Here is a 23,020-nt window from a genome sequence, read left to right as displayed (position 1 = left end):
AGTGCTGGAGTTCAAGAAAGCATGCGACAAGCACAGAGGATTTCTCAGAGAGAAGGGGGAATGGTAAAGTGCAGCAGAAGATGTGGTGGGCTGTATGACCTTTATCTGCCATCATGTTGTACGTTTGATAGGCACCCTTACTTGGAATAGCTCAGTTCCATAGGTGGCCCTTACCTGGAATATACTAGCTCCATAGGGGGTCCTCCAGGCATTCAGCAGATTGTCCTTTCCAGTGCTCACAAACCATTTACCTATTGGGAGAAATTTGGTGGGTCAAAAGAGTTCCATACAGCATGAACAAACACCACTTACATACAGAGCACATGCCATGGATTGCACCCTACTCCAAATCACAGAAAGAGTCTGAAGAAGCACTTTACACACCATAATACCCAGCAAGGGCTCTACATAGTCCAGTCTCTCCAATGATCTGTGAATGAGGTCAGCACGCACTTATACCGCCACACACCTAAGCTCACAGATGTGCAATCACGTGAGAGACATGGAAGTGCTTCCTACCACAGGAGGCAAACTGGAGGGAGAGGACACAGCTCTCGTGCAGGTGCAGCTGGTACTTGTCAGGTTTGGAAACGTGTAAAACCTCCACATTGCTGCTCTCCATTCCCACAGCCAGCCACTCTCCCGTGGGGCAGTATCCCAGCGAGAAGATCTGAAACAAGGTAAGAGAAAAATGTCAAGAGCACCCTGCAGCCCAGCACTTCAAAATCCCAGATCCTCTCTCAGCGAATGCCCTCTCCCACCCCCCAAATCAGATCCCTGACTCAATGGATGCTCTTCCCTGCTGCCCTGATCCTGTGTCAGAGGATCTAAGACATGAGGGAGCAAGTGCTCCAATATTCCCCCGCTCCCTTTCTCAGTGAGAGCCCTCTCGCTCCTGCATCAGCAAATGGTCCCCCTTCCCCACATACTTTCTCAGTGACGACCCCAAATCCCTGTCCCCTCCTTGGTGCCTTCTCACCAATCCCTCCTCAGCTTCCAGAGGCCCCGCACCACTTGCAGCAGAAGACGATCGGAAGCGTGCGCCGTACCTCAAACTACCTCACTATACGCTATCCGGTTACCCTACCATATCTTATCTGGTTTTATATGTTTTGATTTTACATGGTAACTGTGTTTGGTAAGAAAATTAGTTCTTACCTGATAATTTTCGTTCCTGTAGTACCATGGATCAGTCCAGACCATGGGGTTGAGCCTCCTGTCCAGCAGATGGAGACAGACTAAAACTGAAAGGCTATCCTATATCAGGACAGAGCCTACCCTGCAGCCCTTCAGTATAACCATTGTCAAAGCAGTAACTAGCATAAGGTCAAGCAAGTAATAATATAACTATTAAAGTCGTTGAATAATCAAACAATAGAACAATTGCATGAACTGTGTAACTAAAACGCTCTTGCACAACTAGCCCTGATCATCATAGGAGATGCTTCCGGTGCCTTCAATGAGAATTCAAGATAGCCATGCCGAGACACTCCTAAAGAGAGGAAAAAACGGTAAGTAGCTCGAGTTGAGAAAACATGGGAAGGCGTCTGGACTGATCTGTGGTACTACAGGAACGAAAATTATCAGGTAAGAACTAATTTTCCTTTCCCTGTACGTACCCGGATCAGTCCAGACCATGGGATGTACCAAAGCTTCCCTACAAAGGGTGGGACAGAGACAGTCCCGCTCGAAGAACCTGTCGGCCAAAAGAACGGAACACTGGCGCCTGAACATCCAGGCGATAACGACGAGCAATGGTATTCAGGGATTTCCACGTAGCGGCCCTGCATATTTCCTGTGGAGAGACCGCTTGACTCTCTACCCAGGAAGTAGCTTGAGAACGCAAGGAATGAGTCTTCAGGCCCTCTGGAACTGCCTGGCCTTGACAGATGTAGGCTGAGGAAATTGCCTCCTTCAACCATTGAGCGATCATAGTCTTAGAGGTCTGGTTACCCCTGTTCGGACCACTCCACAGCAGTGAGAGGTGGTCGGAGACCCGAAAGTCATTGGTAACCTGAAGGTAGCGGAGTAAAACGCGCTTCACGTCAAGGCGGCGAATATCACTTCCCACGGGGCCCGCAATGTCCTCAGGAGAGAATGCGGGGAGTTCTACCGATTGACTGACATGAAAGGAAGAAACAGTTCTGAGAGATACTCCCGTATCAGAGAACCGCAGGAAAGGCTCCCGACAGGATAACGCTTGAATCACCGAAACTCGTCTAGAGGAACAGATAGAAACCAAGAAAACTGTCTTGAGAGTCAAATCCTTAAGGGTAGCCCGACGGAAGGGTTCAAACGGGGCCGCACACAGAGCCCGAAGACCCAAGTTAAGACTCCATGAAGGACAAATGGCCCGGACGGGCGGCTTCAAATGCTTGGCGCCCTTGAGAAAATGGACGACATCCAGGTGAGAAGCCACTGGATGACCATCGACAGTGCCTAAAAGGGAACAGAGAGCGGAGACTTGAACGCGCAAAGAGCTGACGGAAAGACCCTTAGAGAGACCCTTCTGAAGAAACGAGAGAGTCATAGAAACCGATGGCGAACAAGCCAAGACACCCGATTCCGCACATGCATTTTCAAAAATCTTCCAAACACGGACATAGGCTAGAGAGGTAGATTGCTTATGAGCCCGAAGAAGAGTGGAGATCACTTCTTCTTTATAGCCTTTTTTTCCCCCAATCTGTGCCGTTCAAAAGCCATGCCGCTAGACAGAAGCGATCCGCCTGGTCAAAAAATATGGGACCCTGCCAAAGGAGGCGGGGCAGGTGGCTGAGGCGAAGAGGTCCATCTGACGCCAGATTTATCAGATCCGCGAACCATGGTCTAAGGCAGTGGTTCTCAACCTTTCTAATGCCGTGACCCCGTAATACAGTTCCTCATGTTGCGGTGACCCCTCGCCCCGCCCTCGCCCTGCGAGGGCAGGGCTTTGGTCATATGGGGCGGGGTTATGGATGGGGTTGGATTTTAGTGCATACTTATTTATTATGACATTTATAAACAGAACCACCATTCCTCATAAAACAATAAAATTAAGAAACATAAAGCATCAGTTATAATAGTAAAACCATACTAATAAAAGAATATTTTAAAATTACTGATAAATAGAATTTCTATTAATTAAAATCATATACATTTTTATAATTTCCCAAACACCAATAAAATATTTCAAAACAGCACATATATCAAATAACACACAATAATTAAAACTAATAAGGATTTTAAAAAGCCCCTGCTGTCCATACATGGGAGCTCTTGATTTCCAGTCACCCTGATATTGTCGAGGATTAGGAGGTTATCCTCTCTCTCTCACACATACGCTCACATGTCCATTCTCTCTCACACATACACTGTCACATACATACACATTCATGCTCTTATACCCACCATAACCTCTCGCTCTCACAGACACTGATACACTCTCAGGGTGTAAGACACTCTCTCCCCCCCCCCCCCCCCCCCCCCACTCACACACACTCTTACTCCCCTGGATTTTCTCATACACACTCATGCTCTCACTCTTACTGGCTCCCTCACAACCTCAGAGCCTCTCAGATAAAACTCTATGCAGCAGAAATAATGCTGAATGTTGAGAATTGTGTTATGCAGACTAATCTGGAAAATGCACTAATTTCTACATGAGTCATAATGAATCTGTCCTCAGCTGCAGGCTTCAATTGATTATCCTGGCTCCCTTTAATTTAATGTTTGCCAAATACAGTTCATGTGTAACAGAAATCCTAATTCTCCACCAGATCAAGGTGATTTCACATCCCACTTCATACTTTGTCACCTCCAGCTGAGTCAAACAATTAATCTAATTACTGCCACGTGGCTATTGGGGAGGCGCTGATTGCTGCTATTGGCACTGAAGCCCATTCTGCTGCCTCCTCTGTGCAGGCCCCCTGGGTTTCCACTTCCTCCATGTTGATCTCGTACATTGTGAGATCCGCCATAGAGAAAGTGCTACTCTTGCACATTCCCAAAGATTACATGTACCAATCAGTAAAAAGTAATTTATTTTTTTTTACATCTGCTTCCCTTTATTTTTTTGCCATTTCCTTTTATATTGCCTTTTTTCCTGTTTTCTTTTCTCTCCACCTGTCTTCTTCCCTCAAACACAGAGTCAGGTTCTCATTCTCACATGCATTTCTCTCTCAAACACACATACACACACAGGATCTCACTGTCACATGCTCTTTCTGTCATGCAATCATTCATACACACAGTCTCTCACTGGCACAGGCTGTCTGAGTCTCACACACAGGCTCTCTCACACCCCCACATGCTGCCTTGCTCAAGCACAGGCTCTCACTGTCACATGCTGTCTCTTTCACACACACACAGAGGCTCTCACATGCTGTCTCTGCAAACACACACAGTCTCTCAATTCACTCTCACACACAATCTCTCAACTAATCTCATACACGCACACATACACACTCAGCCTCTCTCACCCCTCTGGGCCTCTTCTTTACGGGTTACCACAGGATGGGCTCTGCAGCGGCCCTAGTCTTCCAGGCCCCGCTGCTCCTCTTCTGCACGCGGCTGACGCGCCTCCTCCTTCCTGCCCGTGCGGCTCCGGCAACATTTGTCTTCCAGGGCAGGGCGGGCAGGAAGTAAGTAGGAGGAGCACCGCGACGCGCTCCCTTTTGGGGTTGGAGGAGGCAGGTCTCCAGCTTCGCCCCGCCTCCCCGCAGCAGCCGCGGCGCCACGGACCGGCAAAAAACCCCAACGGCCCGGTACTGGGCTGCGGACCGGGCCGTTGGGGTCGGTCCGCAGATCAGTTTTGGTCGAACGACCTGTGTTTTGGTCGAACGACCAAAACACAGGTCGTTCGACCAAAACACAGGCGACCCCTATGTTTTGGTCGTTCGACCCCCACCGGAGTCGCGACCCACAGGTTGAGAACCGCTGGTCTAAGGGGTCAGGGTGCCACGAGAATTACTGACCCCCTGGTGTAGCTATTCGTCTGAGAGAGGCCACGGAGGAAACATGTAGAGGAGAACGTTGCGAGGCCAAGGGAATACCAGAACATCCACTCCTTCCGAGCAATGCTCCCTCCAATGACTGAAGAATCTGGGAGCCTTGGCGTTGCTCAGGGTGGCCATCAGATCCAGGTGAGGAGGACCCCACCGATGGACAATCAGGTCCATTGCTCCATCGGACAACTCCCACTCGCTGGGATTGAGGCGTTGTCAACTTGAGGAAGTCTGCTTGTACGTTCTCCTTGCCTGCTATATGGGAGGCTGCTAGGCGATCCAGGTGCCGTTCCGCCCAGGTAAAGATCTTGCTGGGCTCCAGTGCCACCAGGCGACTCCTGGTACCTCCCTGATGATGGATATAGGCCACCATGGTGGAATTGTCGCAGAGGACACACACCGCCTTGCGGCAGATCAGCGGTAAGAAAGCCTTGAGGGCCAGGCGCACTGCAAGAGCTTCCAGACAATTGATGTGCCAGCGTGACTGAGCTGGGGACCAGTAACACTGCTTCGTCTGGGACTGACAGACCACTCCCCACCCGGAAAGACTGGCATCCGTCGTGACTATGACCCACTGCGGAGTCAGCAAGGGCATCCCCTTCAAGAGATGCACAGGCGACAGCCACTATTATATGACTGCGATGGTAGAGTCTGAGAATGGCAGAGTCACCTGGAACTATTCAGACACCGGCTTCCAGTGGGACAACAACGCTTTCTGTAATGGACGCATATGCGCAAAAGCCCAGGGGACCATGTCGATAGTGGAGGCCATAGTCCCCAGAACTTGCAGATAATCCCATGCTGTCGGAAGCGAGAGAGAAAGAAGATTGTTCACTTGGTCGATGAGCTTGAGCACCCAAGCATCCGGGAGAAACACTTTCCCGACCCGGGTGTTGAAGCGAGCTCCCAGGAATTCCAGGACCTGGGAGGGCTGGAGATTGCTCTTTGAGAAGTTGATTATCCAGCCGAGGGAGGTGAGGAGAGCTAGGACCCTGTCAACAGCTAGCCTGCAAAGAGTTGGGAGACTTGGCCCACACAAGCCAGTAATCCAGATAAGGGTGTACTAGGATTTCCCTCCCGGCGAAGTGCGGCCACCATTGGTAAAAATGCGGGGAGCAGTGGCGAGTCTGAAGGACAGAGCTCAAAACTGGAAGTGTTGGTCCAGGATGTGGAAGTGGAGATACCGCTGATGCTCTTGACGAATCGGGATGTGAAAATAAGCCTCCGTCAGGTCTAGGGAGGCCAGGTATTCGCCTGGACGAACCGCCACAATGACCACCCTCAGGGTCTCCATTCAAAAATGGGGCACCCGGAGGGCATGATTGACCCTCGAGATCCAAGATTGGACAGAAGGAATTGTCCTTTGGTACGACGAAGTAGATGGAATACTGGCTGGCACCTTGCTCCTCCACTGGCACTGGGACTATTGCTCCAAGAAGCTGGAGCCTGTCGAGGGTCTGACAGACAGCAGGCCTCTTATCTCGGCCGCAAGGAGAAACGAGATAGAGATCCAGTAGGTCCCTGGCAAATTCTAACACGTAGCCGCGTTCTAATCACTTCGAGAACCCACTGATTAGACATAATTTGGGCCCATTCCTCGCGAAACAGAGAGACGTCCACCTAAGTTTCGCACGGAGGAATGGACCTGCCGGATCTCATTGGGTAGCCGACATGGCGGACTGATGTTATTGATTATCGTCTCTGAAGGCCCGAACGGCCACGAAAGGAATGAGACCAAGACTGCAACCTGGAAGTAGTCACTCTTGGAAAGGAACCCCGTGCCCTGCTGTTGTACCTGTGTTGCCTCCGGAAGCAGGTACACATTGGGAAAAATGACTTAGACTGTTTAGGACGGTCCTCCGGCAGCTTATGGACCTTGTTCTCACCCAAGGATTTAATAAGCTGTTTTAGGTCCTCTCCAAAAAGCAACTTGCCCTTGAAGGGGAGCGTGCCCAGCTGGGCCTTGGAAGAAGAGTCTGCGGACCAGTTACGCAGCCAGAGGAGGCGTCTGGCCGACACCGGGGAGACCATTGCCTTGGCCTGAACGCGAAGCAAGTCATAGAGGGCATCCGTGCCATATGCAATGGCGCCTTCTAAACGCTCCGCCTGCTCAGCTTCCGCAGGCGGGAGGTCCTGAGTAACTGTTGAACCCACCTAAGAATTGCCCGCTGCATGAGAGTGCTGCAGATAGTCGCCCTAACTTCCAGGGCCAAGACTGCAAACATCCGCTTAAGGAAAAATTCAAGCTTGCGGTCTTGGACATCCTTCAGAGCTGTGGCGCCTACCACTGGGATTGTGAACATAAGAAAATGCCATACTGGGTCAGACCAAGGGTCCATCAAGCCCAGCATCCTGTTTTCAACAGTGGCCAATCCAGGCCATAAGAACTTGGCAAGTACCCAAAAACTAAGCCTATTCCATGTTACCACTGCTAAAGGCAGTGGCTATTCTCTAAGTGAACTTAATAGCAGGTAATGGACTTCTCCTCCAAGAACTTATCCAATCCTTTTTTAAACACAGCTATACTTGGTGTGCTTGGTGACCGCAGATGCTGAAGATTCCCAAAGTGGATTCTTCTGTATGTCCAGGCAATCTTCGGGGAGCGGATAGAGCATGTCCATGGCTCTACAGACCCGGAGACCCATCTCCGGAGCTTCCCATTCCCAAAAAAAGGAGCAGCTTATGCATGGGATGGAAAGGGAACGTACGCGGAAAAGCCCTAAGCCCCGCCAGGACTGGGTCTGCGTTTGCTGGCATCGCAGCTGTCATTGTATCCTCTGGGGGGCATATATACCCCATTCCCGCAAAATAAATGGAATGAACGGTTCGAGCTCTTCCCATTGGAAGAGACTGAGAATCCGAGGATCATCCCCCTTCAGGGGAGGAGCAGGCAAAGAAAAATCCTCATCCAGATCCTGGAGGGGGGTCTGCGGGAGGCGGATCCGGGGGGAGGGGTGCTCCCTGAATAACCCTAACTCGGACAGAGCCTGGCGCCTCTGGTACCACCGGGGATAGCAGAGTGGAAACTAGAGGGATCTTCGGGGGAGGGGGACCCACGGGAGGGTCCTCAGGCTCCTGTAGGCTGGCTAAGTAAGATTTGTGCAATAAGAGCACAAACTCGGATGAAAATCAGGGCCGAGGAATTTTGTCGGGGGTGGGGGGGGTCATCCCCCTGGACATGCACCGGACTCAAATCGGGGGGTAAAACCTGAAAATCAGGGTCCTCTTCATCCTGGTGCTCAAACTGCATTGATGCTGACACCTAAAATGGCTGCCGCGTTTGCCGGGTCGGGAATGGCCTGGCCATGCGTTGGGAAGCGCGTCCCCAAGCTAAATTCTTCGGTGCTGCCGAGGGGCCCTCCCCACCCGGCAAGCAGCCGGAACATAAATTATCGTGGGAGAGAGGAGAGGAAAACCTCCGGGGAGAAGTGCAGGTGATCGAACCCTGCACTCCCCCGCTATTGAGCCACAGAAATCGAATAAAGACTCCTGCCTGCCTGATAAATCCTGCTGCTTTAATTTAAGTTAATTGTGAATCAGGGGAATGAGACCTCCCTGTAAAACACCCAAAGAATGAAACTTCTCGGTGAAGGCAGGAGCCGGAGGGGGAGTGACTGGCACCACCAGTATCGCCCCTATAAACTAACAAGGTCACCAGGAAGGGAGCCTAGGCTGACCACAGCAAGGGGCAAGCCCCCCTAGGCCCCTCAAGAGCGAGGGAGACAGAGCTGTTTCCCTAACACAGAGGAAAAATAAAATCTCTTTTTTTTTTTTGCTTTTAATTTAGAGAAAACAGTACTTGCTTGGGCTTGTCCCACGAACGAGAAAAGAAACCCCACAGGGAAAAGGGCAAGCTAACAGGGAACCGCAGGTTGAGCTGTCCTATCTGATGGAGACAAATACTGAAGGGCTGCAGGGTAGGCTCTGTCCTGATATAGGATACCTTTTCAGTTTCAGTCTGTCTCCATCTGCTGGACAGGAGGCTCAACCCCATAGTCTGGACTGATCCAGGTACGTACAGGGAACTGGTTTTACATGTTTGGATTTTACATGGTAACTGTTTGGCAGGAGTGATTTGTTGCAGATTTTATACATAAGGAATCTAATTCAAACAAGAGTAATTAAGCTGGGTAACTAAGAAGATATAGACAGATTAACTGTAGTGTTTTGAGATTGCCAGACACACAAATTAAATCCATAGAGTAAGGTTAGCTTTACAGCCCTGTTCCCTTAGAAATTTTAAATGGGTAACAAATAAACAAAATTATGATGCAGGACGTAGTCCAGCAACGAGAGGGAGGCTTTCCAGTATTTTGCACAGAGTGCCAAGGGTATGATTATCTCCCAGCTGGTGAGAGGTTGTATGTGTGCACCCGGTGCAAAGAGCTCCAAGCCCTTAGGGAATGAGTCCGATCCTTGAAAGTTAGAGTGGCAGACTTGGAGGAGCTAAGTGAGACAGAGGTATACAGAGGAGTCCCACCTCAAATCAGATAGCCCCAGCATAGGGGCTTAATGAGGCAGGAAGCAATCCTGTAGCTACGACCTGCCCTCAAAATGATGTATCTTCTCACACAGAGGATAGGTCTCCAGGGGCAACTGCCGATGAGGGAAGGGTTAGGACGGCCATTATTGGAGAAATAACCCTTGCTGTAGTTACATGATGTTAGGTTCCATATTAGGAGCTACCACCCAGGAAAAAGATCTAGGCATCATAGAGGATAATACTTTAAAATCATCAGCTCAGTGTGCTGCAGCAGTCAAAAAAGCAAATAGAATGTTAGGAATTATTAGGAAGGGAATGGTTAATAGAACGGAAAATGTCATAATGCCTCTATATCACTCCATGGTGAGACCGCACCTTGAATACTGTGTACAATTCTGGTCACCGCATCTCAAAAAAGATATAGTTGCGATGGAGAAGGTACAGAGAAGGGCAATCAAAATGATAAAGGGGATGGAACAGCTCCTCTATGAGGAAAGGCTGAAGAGGTTAGGGCTGTTCAGCTTGGAGAAGAGACGGCTGAGGGGGGATATGATAGAGGTGTTTAAGATCATGAGAGGTCTTGAACGAGTAGATGTGACTCAGTTATTTACACTTTCGAATAATAGAAGGACTAGGGGGCATTCCATAAAGTTAGCAAGTAGCACATTTAAGACTAATTGGAGAAAATTCTTTTTCACTCAACGCACAATAAAGCTCTGGAATTTGTTGCCAGAGGATGTGGTTAGTGCAGTTAGTGTAGCTGGGTTCAAAAAAGGTTTGGATAAGTTCTTGGAGAAGTCCATTAACGGCTATTAATCAAGTTTTCTTAGGGGTAAGATTTTTTTAAAAAGCGTGATCGTGTACTTTTGTTTGCGCAGCAGGCGCAAACAAAAGTACGCTGGATTTTATAAGATACGCGCATAGCCGCACGTATCCTCTAAAATCCTGGATCGGCGTGCGCAAGGCTGCCGATTTTGGGCAGCCTGCGCGCGCTGAGCCGCGCAGGCTGCCTCCGTTCCCTCCGAGGCCGCTCCGAAATCGGAGCGGCCTCGGAGGGAACTTCCTTTCGCCCTCCCCTCACCTTCCCCTCCCTAACCCACCCCCCCCCCCCGGCCCTATCTAAACCCCCCCTTACCTTTGTTCCTAGATTTACGCCTGCGAGAAGCAGACGTAAATCTAGTCTTCCGACCCGGGGGCTGGTCCGGAGGCCTGGACCACGCCCCCGGTCCCGCCCCCGAAACGCCACATCATCCGTTCCCGCCTCCCCCCCGACACGCCCCCTTCGAAAAACCCCGGGACCTACGCGCGCAAGGCCCTGCTCGCGTAAATCCGGGCGGATTTACGCGAGCAGGGCTTTTAAAATCCGCCCGTTAGAGAATAGCCACTGCTATTAATTGCATCAGTAGCATGGGATCTTCTTAGTGTTTGGGTACTTGCCAGGTTCTTGTGGCCTGGTTTGGCCTCTGTTGGAAACAGGCTGCTGGGCTTGATGGACCCTTGGTCTGACCCAGCATGGCAATTTCTTATGTTCTTATGGCACACTTCTGAGGGATCTCGGAAATCACCTTAGGAATTCTCAACTGAGGGAGGACCTTTAAGTATGACTACAGGAGAGCGGTGCTCAATTTTTTTCTCCAATTTAAATGTAGAATTTCTCCTTCCAAAAGTACAGCAATCCCCAATAGGAGAGGTACATCCACCATCGGAGCAATACTGAAGGGCTGAGGTCACTGCAGGGGTGTATGTGGGGTAACGTCAGCCTTGAAATCGACTCCACCTCCACCTGCTGGCAGAGGAGCATAACCCATTGGTCCTGAATCCAACTGGCTACACACACATTTATGGGCGAACGTGCACTCCTTTTAAAAATGACTTGTTAATTTAACAATAAAAAATCCTGATGAAAAAAAACTAAAAAAAAAAAATCTAATACAAATCAGCAATACATAAAATGAAAAAAATTACCAAATCTTCTGCAAAATATAACGGTGTTCAATTTTTTTCCTAAAATTTTTTATATCCATTTACACTATGTCACAGTACCTTCCTTCACACTGGTGTCCCCTTACCTGGGAGCTGAAGTCATGCTGCTGCAGTTGGCGTCCCTCCCTCAGATCCCAGCATCGCACGGTGTTGTCCAGTCCCCCGGTCCACAGCTTGGTGCCGTCGCTGGAAATATCAATGCAGCTGGCTCCATCCGTGTGCCCCTGGAACTGCCTGTAGGGAAAGAACCGCAGACCTGTTCTCACCCATCCCTGTCCCACCGAGGGAAACTGGGGAGGGGGTGGGGGAACCACCACAGCTCCCTGAGGATACAGTGACCCAGTCCCACACACCTGAGGGGCACAGAACACCCAATGTCCCAGCGCAGCACAGACCCTGCGTCAAATTGAAATGCACCCGCCCCCCCCCCCCCCCGTGTAATACAGCTTACACACTATGCCCCAGCAGAGTCCCACATACTCTGTGCGCCTCAGCATAGCCCGTCATACATAGTCCATACATCCTGTGTATATTATGATGCATGGACCTCTTGTTCCATCATACCACACATCCCTTCCATATACTCCAGCACACCCCATGCCCCATCATACCACATTCTGCCACACCACACCCTCCCCTTCCCCTCCCCCCCCGTCACGCCCCAGTACAGTGCAAGGAGCACCTGTCCACCCTGCCTCGTGAGCTTACCTAACCAGGGTCTGGTTCTGTAGGTCCCACACCACAATGTTTCCGTCGCTGCAGCAGGAGAAGCACACCTTGGCATCCGGGCTGATGGCTAGAGCATAGCAGGCGGGGGCAGAAGAGGTCAGCTCTGCTTTTATCCGAGGGGTGACTGCAGCGAGGTCCCACACTGACAATGTGCTGGCCTCCCCGCCCACAATGAGGCTCCGCCCATCAGGGAGGAGTTTACAAGAGCGGATGTAGTTATCTCGGTTCTGCGAAAGGAGCAAAGGAAACGTGAAAGAATTAAAACTTGCCAGTCATAAGGTTCAAGCCAAAATGAGACTGGGATGCTGGACCCCTTCTCACCCATCACTGCGTTCATTCGCATGGATTCACAGAACATACGAAAATTGGCTGCTACCTGCTAATTTTCGTTCTTGTAATACCATGGAGCAGTTCAGACTGCTGGGTTTTGCCTCCCTTTAGGCAGATGGAAACAGAGAAAAAAAACTTCAAGAGCACCCCTTCTTAACCTGGTGTGCCACCTGCATCTCCTCAGTATTAATATTACCAAAGCAGAAAAGTAAATGTAACTATTCAACAAGTAAGACAAGCAGGGACAATAAAGAATGATCAAACTATGTACATGTAAAAATCTGTCAGCAGGATAAGGAGAAACCTGTACCCTTCTTCAGCCTGTAGCGGAGCTAAAATAAAATATTGTTAAGATAGATCGAGCGGACACGCAGGAAGATCCTGGTCTCCCCCTTTGGGCAGGCGTCTGGACTGAACCGTGGTACTACAGGAACAAAAATTAGCAGGTAAGAACCACTTTTCAAAGGGTCATGTGACGGGATGAGCTAAGGAGGACGTATCTTCTTGGGGTCCGGGTGCCTCGCTCCTCAACGAAAGAAAAAAACAAATGGCAATTTAAAAGATTTCTCAGATGCTACACTCCCAGCTCCCATCAGGGTACATGTCGATTGTGCGGTATATGAATAAATCTCCATCAGGTATGCCCGTACAGGGGTCAAAAAAGGGAAAAGAAAAACCTCATGGCACGGAATCTAAAATGGTGGCCATGTCGGGAACTGGTGAACATTAATGACGCAGTGCTATAGGGCATTAAGGAGGTGGTGTTAGCCGCGCTGGAGGAAAAACTTACGGGTATTGCCGCCCAGTTGCAAGATGTACACCAAGTGCAAGCAGATATTAATCAGAGAAAAGAACAGATGGAGGGGAGAATTTCGGTTCTCGAGGACGACATGATGGCACAAGAGGCTAAGATAGTAGCCCTAGAGAGAACGGTTGCCTCGTACGAAGAGAAAATAGATGACCTGGAGAACAGATCCAGAAGGTCTGATCTCAGGTTCCTAGGACTCCCGGAGACTATCGAGGACAGAAATCTGAGTACCTTCTTAGAGTCCTGGCTCCCAGACTGTTTGAACTTGCCTGACCTGCGCCAAGCTTTGGCGATTGAAAGAGCTCACAGACTCGGGCCGCGCAAAGTAAAAAAAAAAGAGTTACGACTGAGAATAGTGATCGCCAAAATTTTGAACTTTGCTCATAAGCAAACTATTATGCAGGCATACTGAAAAAATCCAGATGTACAGTACAACCAACAAAACGTCCACATTCTTCAGGATTATTCGGCCGGTGTCACGGGCTGCAGAAAACCTTCATCCCCATCTGCGACCAGCTATTTAAAAAGCAGGTCAAATTTGCTTTGCTCTTCCTGGCAAAGTTGAAAATTTGGAAAAACGGACAGACCAAGGTGTTTGATTCGGCAGCGGAGGCGCAAGGCTATGTGGCAGCTAATTGTAGCTAGCCTGAGCGGCATATGTACACAGACCTAGATTGTGGCGAGATTATGGACTTTCCGTGGTAGTAGCCAGCCGAATCGCCAGGACATCTTTCCTTTTGACCCAGCATGTGTTATGGTGTTGGAAGCTCCGATCACTGCACGGACAGAAGCAGGCAGAACCCCATGACCACAGTATTAGAACAGCTGAGCTACGAAGTCAAGGTCCCCCCCTCTCTCGACCTACCGGGACTTGGCTAAAAATTTCAGGACTGGCCTTGACTAGGCCCCATTATGAAATCGAGGGAACGGTAGGGTAATATCATATAGTAGATCAGGGGGACACAGGCCTAAAACCGCAGGAGGGGAGGGGGGGTTATATTACCCTGCTGCATAAGCCCTATAAGGGAGCGACCCCCCATCACATAGGTTCCCGGACAGATGGGGCTAAGTTGATTCGCGGTGTTGGCTGCACACAGGCACAAGGTTTGAAAGTGCAACTGTTTTCTTTTTTTTTTACTGAACTTTCGGGAACATTGGCTATAAAAGGGAGGTCCGGTAATGATAGATCTCTTCCCGGCTGGATAAAAGGGGAGCGGGGCACCCAACCATGTCCTATATTACCCAGATACCCCGAATGGATCAGGGTCATCTTAGACATTATGAGAAGGGGGGGAGGGGGCAAGAAGGGTAGATATATCAGGGGCTCAATACAAGTTTCCAGCAGCTTTGCTTATTATGTCTGGTATCATTTAGTGCTCAAATTTCTGGCATAAAGTGCAGGGAGTGAACGAGCATAAGCTATGGGAGTGGCATGTACCACCTGGGTCGGGGTACAGACAACTGTTACTTGGAAAAAATGGAGCTGGGGAGATGGTATGGAAGGGACTAGCTGGGGGTCCCATCACCCATACAATCATAAGGCTTCTCTATTTTCTGCTGCTCTTTGCAATGCTTGGTGAGAATACATGTATCATTTCATGGAACGTGAATGGACTAGGCTCTCCTATCAAGAGAAGAAAAGTGCTACAACACCTGAAGAGGAATCAAGCCAGTATAGCCTGCATCCAAGAAAGCCACCTTTCTGCATCAGAATCTTTAAAAACTGTGAAGAAACTGAGTAGGTAGGTGCCTTTACTCAGAAGCAAGGGGCAAAAAAGGAGTAGCTATATTAATTCACAAAAACCTGCAATTTCAGCTACAGAACTCCTTTCAAGATGAGGAGGGTAGATTTCTTTTGGTTACAGGACTCCTGAAGAGTCAACAAGTTACTCTGTGCTCACTGTATGCACCAAACTCATACTCGCATTCCTTCTTTGCTTCTGTCTTAAGCCAATTGCTCTCACACGCCCAGGGCACAGTCATAGTGGCGGGAGACTTCAATTTTGTACTGGATTCCACTTTAGACAAAGCACCTCTGTCACCCACATACAGCAAAGTTAAAGGAAAAGGAGTTGCTTTCTGTGTAAGGAATTTAACTTAGTAGATCCATGGCGGACTAAGACTTCACTCACATATCTCGAGCACACTCTTCCCTCTAACAAATAGATTATATCCTGGTAACCCAGACTTCCCAAGAGTTGTACAGGCTGAAATTGGACCGCAGGCTATTTCAGACCACTCCCTAATATGGATAGAGTTCCAGCTGGGCACATGGAACCCGGGGGGAAGTATTTGAGGATTCCCCAGCTACCTGAAAGATGACGTGGATTTTCATTCTTATCTGAAAGAGAAATGGGCTGATTATGTAGCCTTTAACGCACATCATCTGGATTCGCCTCTTATTCTGGGAAGCTGGGAAAGTGGTGTTAAGAGGGGATATCATAGCCTATGTAGCAAAAAGGAATCGAAAGATCAATAAGTCCATCTTCGATTTGGAGAAAAAACTCACAAAAGCCAAAAGAGCTATGGCAACACATCAGTCCAGCAAGACGGGTGAAGAACATTTTGAAATTTTGAGGAAGCTTAATTTCAATCTGCACCAAAGAGCACTTAAGACTCTACAGGTCTCTGAGCTCAACTTCATCAGATATGTCAATAAGGCGGGAAAGTTCTTGGCCAAATTATTTCGTACTCACAAATCGAAATATTACATTCAGAGTATGGCTACCAGTAATGGACAACAGACAGCGAAAACAGCAGAAATTTGCGAGATCTTCTCTAAATATTATGAACATCTTTATATGGACGATGCAACAGGGACCCCAAAAGATGAAGATGCCTTTTTTCAGGATCTTCCATTGCCAACTCTGACGGAAACAACTGGCATTTCTTAACAAGCAGATACAAACAGAAGAAATTCTCCATATTATCTCCTCCAGCAAGGCGAGTAAGGCTCCTGGACCGGATGGATTTGCTTATGATTTTTATAAAATTCTGAAAGATCAAATGGCCGAACATCTGGTCATATTTTCATAGCACGGCTTTAGACAAAAAATAAGCTTCTGCCCAATTTCAACACAGCTCACATAGTTCTCCCACAACCCACAAAAGATCCCCAATTGCCTTTGTCCTACAGGCCAATCTCCCTCCTGAACACCAACCTTAAAATATTGGCGAAGGTGCTTGCTGAAAGGATGGAGGCAGTGCTTCCCCAACTCATCTCCTCGCATCAAGTCGGGTTTGTAAAAAACCGGGCAGCTAACACCCATATACTAAAATTCCTAACAGCAATGGCGATATGTCAACGTACCAATACTCCAGCGCTTGCCATAGGCTTTGACTCCAAAAAAGCATTTGATACAGTGGCATGGCCATACCTCTTTTCGGTGTTCAAAAAATATGGATTTCAAGGCCCCATAATATATTTCTCTGCTATATCATAATCCCTTCTCTATAATTATTGCAAATGGACATAAATCAAATCAGTTTTTGATAGGGAGAGGAATCAGACAATGCTGTCCCCTCTCCCCCTTACTTTACATTCTGGCAATAGACCCGCTTTTACAGAAAATAGATCTGGATCCAAATGTCAGAGGCTTTCACAAAGGTAATCATACCTTCAAAGTCGCAGCATTTGCGGATGACGTGCTAGTATTTCTCACGGACCCAGCACGCTCGTTGACCCCTCTTTTACAGCTTCAGAAAACTTATGGATGCTTTGCGGGACTCAAAATCAACCAGGACAAATCAGAAGCCCTATATGTGATTGGTAACCTGCAAAGCTCATGGCAAGGACAGTTCCCGCTGTGTTGGGTCCACGGAGCAACGAAATATCTTTGAGTAAAAATTACAAGGAATCTAGCTTCCCTTTATCAGGCGAACATCACACCGCTCATTCAGCAGACAAGCCGTTCTTTGGCTTCTTGGAAAACCCTGCCTTTATCGCCACTGGGGAGAATATACCTTTATAAAATGATGATCCTCCTACATTGGCTGTACATTCTACAGATGCTTCTACTCTGGATACTGAAAAAAGGACCATAAACAAGTCGAGAAGATCCTAAGGCTTTTTGTGGGTGGGGAAGAAAGCTTGCCTTTCATTACACACGCTAATGATCCCCCCTGAATAAAGGAGGATTTGGATGCCCCAATTTAAAGATTTATACGAGGGTAAGTCACTAAGTAAGTCACAAATCTCTCTACTAAGGTAATAAAACATATCTAATGTTGTCATATTCCATAGATGGCAGCACCTTAGAAGTGTTTATGTACATAAATAGTTATTTAAACTGTGCATGCGCAGGGGCTGTGTACACAAAGAAAATGGCTGCCGAGTTGACAGATTGTACGGTCGAAGAACAACATGCTGTTGGATTTTTATGGGCTAAGGGCTTAGTGGCAAAAGACATTCATAAAGAAGTGTATCCAGTATATGGAGAGAAATGTCTCTCACATAAAGCCATTTATAACTGGACCGATAAATTTGCACAAGGACGTGCCAACGTGAACGACGAAACCAGACCTGGTTGACCTGTAGAGATTGCGACAGAGGCAACTGTGAAGCAGGTTGAAGAGATGGTTTGCGCTAACCGGAGGGTAACAATTAACGAAGTTGCCAAAGAAATTGGGTGTTCTCACAGATTAGCATATTCCTTAGTGCATGATGCATTGAACTTTTGCAAAGTCTGTGCAAGATGGGTTCCCAAACAGCTGACCGAAGACAATAAGAACAACCATCTGTCTGTCTGGAAAATCTCTGCCGTTATGCAAATGAAGGTGAATCAATGATGGCACGTATTGTTACTGGTGACGAGTCGTGGGTGCACCACTATCAACCAGAAGCGAAACGTGATTCCATGCAGTAGAAGCATCCACTATCACAGACACCGAGAAAGTTCAAGCTTGTGCCTTCTGCAGGAAAAGTGATGTTGACTGTGTTTTGGGACCGATATGGGATACTCTTAACCAGTTTTCAGAAGCGTGGTGAATCTGTTAATTCGGCTTCCTACTGTGCTACTCTATTAAAGCTTAAAGGAGCTATTCGTAGAAAACGTTCAGATCTGGAAAAAAAAAAAAGAGGAGTGCAGATTCTTCACGATAATGCCAGACCACACACTTCGAATGAGACTCGTCAGACAATTGCGAACCTGCACTGGGAAGTTCTTGAACATCCACCATACAGTCCGGATTTGACACCCAGCGATTTTCACTTGTTTGGCAAACTGAAAAGCCATCTCGGGGGTAAACAATTCACCAGCGATGAAGAAGTGGAACAAGAGGTGAAGCGCTGGTTACGATGCCAGCCAAAAGACTTTTACGCAGAAGGTTTTGACGGTCTTTTCAAACGCTGGGACAAATGGATAAATGTTCGCGGCGATTACGTTGAAAAGTAGTTGGTTTTTCCAGAAAAACTGTTTGTGACTATATTCTGTATATTTCACAGTAAATAATTCACCTTTTGCATTTAAATAAAGGTCATGAATATTAATCCCATGTATCTTTGTGACTTACTTACTGACTTACTCTTGTAATATAGCCTGTCTGTTAATCAACAATGATTGGATAACGGAGAGAGAATACTACTCTCTCCTAGACTACACCTAACCAGATCTCTCAACTTCATTTTACAAACCACAATAGAAGGGATTGATCCAAGATCTTCTTTCCATTTACTAGTGAAATCCTGCAGGATTGTGTGGGCAGCCTTGGGTTCTACACTACAGATACCAGGGAGGCTTACAGCTTTACTACCAATCGCGGATAACCCGATGTTCCATCCTGGCCTCCAAAGAAGCACTTTTTATATTTGGAAAGAAAGGGGCCTATCGTTTATTTTTCAACTCCTGGATGTGACATCTGGAACATTTATGTCTTTCTGTGACCTGCAAGCCAAATTTGCTCTGCCTCAGGTGGATTTCTATGCCTATCTTCAAATCAGACATTATGTTCACTTGCTTGATCCTCACCTATTGGACATCTCAGCGATTACTCGTTTAAGTACATTTTATTTCCCTAAAAATATTCAAAGACCGACCATAGCCAGTTACATGAGGGCCCTTCATGACTTTCAATAGGCGAATTGCCTAGAGCCTCTTTAATCGCAAATGGTAACTAAGTACCTCGTAGAATCCAGACATTACCATTCTCTAAGTTTAAAGGGCTCTTCGAGGACATTACAAAAACCACCACCAACAGTGCATTAAGGGAATCCCAGTTGAAATTTCTTTGGCTTTTCTATATGACACCAGTGAGAGCCCATCGGGCCCAACTGACTCCTCCTCCTATGTGGAGGAGCCTTAAATGTGGTCATACGGTTGGGGACTATATACATGTTTTTTGGGAATGCTATAAAATACAAACTTTCTGGACCCAGGTGGCAGGAGATTACACAAAAATACTGAAAAAGCACCTTCTTCAAGATATCCAGCTTTGGTTGTTCGGCATGCTGCCACTAACTTCATCTCCCCTGTCATTGGATGAGGGCCTTTTCTTGAAAAAAGCCAGCTTTTTTTTTTGCACTTATCTTATCCAAATTATAAAGAACAACATCAGTATATAAATGGTCGTCCTTTGAAAAAACCACGAATGCTGCAATAAAGCAGATTATGAATAAACAAAAAACATCAAACTCACCACTGAACCCATGCCCTGGGTTAATATTCAAAAGTTTAGCAGAAATTTGTTTAGAACATATTTGTAATATGATAAATCCATCTTTGGAATCAGGGGTGTTCCCAGACTGCTTAAAACAAACATCAATACTTCCAATACAAAAAAATAAAACCTTGTCTTTTGCTGAGTTCTCAAACCTCAGACCAATAGCCTCCCTGACCTCTTTATCAAAAATCATAGAGTCAGTGAGTGGTCTTGCACCAACTAAATGATTCCCTTGGTGACCATGAAATATTGCACCCAAACCAACATGGGTTTCAAAAGGGACATTCAACAGAAACTCTTACTGTCCTCCTTTGACTCCTACTTTAGGGGGTTTGACTCTAATACAGATTTCATATTAATTTTCTTAGACATTTCTGCAGCGTTTGATACGCTAGACCACTATATTCTATTGGCTAGTTTGCAATCTATAGGAATTCAAGCTGTTTTAGAATGGTTCCATAGTTTATCTGACCGTTTTTGTCACGTCAACATTGGACCTCATTCATTGTTCTCTTATCCCATGCCAACAGGGGTTCCCCAAGGTTCATCACTTTCCCCAGTTTTGTTCAATATTTACTTATTACCTTTATGCAATATACTTTCAGCATTAAATGTCCATTTCAAGATATACGCGGACGATATACTTTTTGTCCCCTACAAGTCTTCCTGGTCGGAAACACTTTCCTTGGTGCAAATTTACATCAAAACCATAGAAAAGTGGATGTCATGTAGTTGGCTAAAACTTAACGCAAAAAAACCAGATTAGTACTTTTAAGCTTTGTTGAGAATCCAATTAATAATCCACCTACGTACATTGTAATAGATAGTGAACATATCCCAATCACTAAGCAGGCACGTAGTTTGGGAGTTACATTGGATTCGAATCTCTTTGGCTTGTCATTTTTAAAACTGTTAAAAAATGCCTTCTACAAGTTACATTTACTTAAACGTCTAAAAACTACTATTGTATGCTCAGGATTTTCATCTGGTTCTTCAGTCATTAATATTTTCAGGTCTTGATTACTGTAACGTCTGTACTTAGTTTACTGGATTCAATCAAACCGTTACAGTTAATACAAAACAATGCAGCACGCATTCTTACAGGTACTCCTTTAAAGGAACATATTTCTCCAATTTTATCCAAACTGCATTGGTTGCCAATTAAATATCGGATTTTGTACAAAATATTGACCATAATTCATTCTCTATTAAACAGTCCTAATTCATCCTGGCTATGTTCTGTTTTGAGAATATACAAACCTTCTAGAGAGCTTTAATCCTCAAATATGAACCTTTTGGACGTGCCTTCAGTCAAATTAGCAAGATTAAACCCGTCAGAGCTTTTTCTGTAGCTGGGCCGATACATTAGAATGCTCTACCAAATGCCCCACACCAAATTTCAAATACTAAGGAATTTAAAAATTATTAAAAACATTCTTTAGAGAAGCATTTAGAACTATTGAATAAAAGATTAAGTAGATCCATTTTCTTTATTATGTTGTGTTTTTATGATATTTTAATTTTCCATCTTTATGTTTTGTTAAATTTAAAGTTAATTTTATTTCAATATCTTTTAGGATAAAGATATTTAGTAATATTGATAGTGATAAGTTACTATGTAATTTTTATTCATACTTATTTTATTTCATTTTTATTTTTACTTTATGAAAGAATAGTATTTATTATTTTGCTCATTATTGTAAACCATTTTTGTTCAAATCTAATTTGCTGAAGACGATATATAAAAAGTCTTAAATAAATAAATAAAATAAGCTTAGTAGGGAGAAAAACCATATTGTCCAATCGGATAAGTCCGGACCCTCCAAGTAAGACACAGTAGTTCAAACAAATAGCGAAGTTATTCACCTTTGAATATACAGTGGTCAAAAACAGTGCCAAGAAGTCGTTCCTTAAAAATCAGCGGATATGGCATGGATTCATGGACTATATAGCACCTATCATCCCCAGCCCATCCAATAACCCCGTCAATGATTGGGAGACTACAGGGTAAATTTCCTTTTACTCCAAACACTAGGGGGCTTTCTACTATCTAGGGTCCCGGAAGTAGAGCCAGGAAAATTAATTATCCACTGAGTAAGTCAGACATCCCTATGTAAAGCTTTAGCAGATTTCTTGAAAGCACTGAAAAACCACAGGGTGGGAGGGGGGAGATTATCACTCAGTTGTTTACAATATTTGTCAGTTAATTCAATACTGGAGTCTATGAGAAATTAGATGTTACACCTCACCCTTGGGTAGGGACCAGAGTAAGGATAGAAGAAAAAAGGATTCTAGTTACCCAAGATGGGAGACCTTAATGTAACGTACACCGTTGTATTTCTATATGGTTGTGATGATCCAAATTAATGTGTCTTAAAAGGATGTTGTTCATATGTACATTCTTCTGTTAAACAAACCAGGCAATTTGACTACTTAATGGTTATTCAATTGAGATTCTCCAGATGTTGTAACTTTGAAAATGTAATAAAAACTATTAACATAAAATAATCAATTTTCCTTTCCCTGTAAGTATCCGGATCAGTCCAGACTGCTGGGATGTACCAAAGCTTCCCTATCTGGGGTGGGACCTTGAAAGTCCCGCTCGAATGATACTGCTCCTGAAACTGTCAACATCCAGCGCCTAGAGCTCCAAATGGCAGTGTCTGGCAAAAGTGTGTAGAGACTTCCAGGTCGCCGTCCAGCAAATGTCTTGCAGCAAAACCAACTGGCACTCTGCCCAGAAAGCAGCCTGCAACCAGATCGAATGTGCTTTCAAACATTGAGGGAGAGGCTGTACATGACAAATATAAGCGGAAGCAATGGCCTCCTTCAATCAATGGGCTATAGTCGCTTTTGACACTTTGTGACCCTTCTTAGCGCCACTCCAGAGAACAAAGATGATCGCAGACCCGAAAAGCATTAGTAACTTCAAGATAACTTAAGAGGACCCTCCTGACACCCAGGCGCCTCAATTCCCTACTGTGAGGCACGTCCAGCTCGATACTGGGAAAAGCCAGAAGTTCCACTGACTGATTTAAGTGGAAAGCT

At 46.3% G+C, this 23,020-nt stretch overlaps 1 protein-coding gene across 2 annotated transcripts in view; it reads right to left on the bottom strand.

Moving 5' to 3' along the window:
• Positions 1–23,020, bottom strand: part of LOC115097685 (transducin-like enhancer protein 1) — an 82,758-nt gene that overhangs the window by 1,924 nt on the left and 57,814 nt on the right. For both annotated transcript variants that reach the window (XM_029613632.1, XM_029613633.1), the window contains 4 exons: positions 12,157–12,404; positions 11,535–11,682; positions 520–670; positions 175–251 (listed from right to left, as the gene is read on the bottom strand). In XM_029613632.1, coding sequence (XP_029469492.1) covers positions 175–251; positions 520–670; positions 11,535–11,682; positions 12,157–12,404 — 624 coding nt within the window. The remainder of the gene's footprint in view (positions 1–174; positions 252–519; positions 671–11,534; positions 11,683–12,156; positions 12,405–23,020) is intronic.

Source organism: Rhinatrema bivittatum, chromosome 8, assembly GCF_901001135.1.
Source record: "Rhinatrema bivittatum chromosome 8, aRhiBiv1.1, whole genome shotgun sequence".
Classification (NCBI taxonomy): Eukaryota; Metazoa; Chordata; class Amphibia; order Gymnophiona; family Rhinatrematidae; genus Rhinatrema; species Rhinatrema bivittatum.
This window is presented reverse-complemented; position numbering and strand designations above follow the sequence as displayed.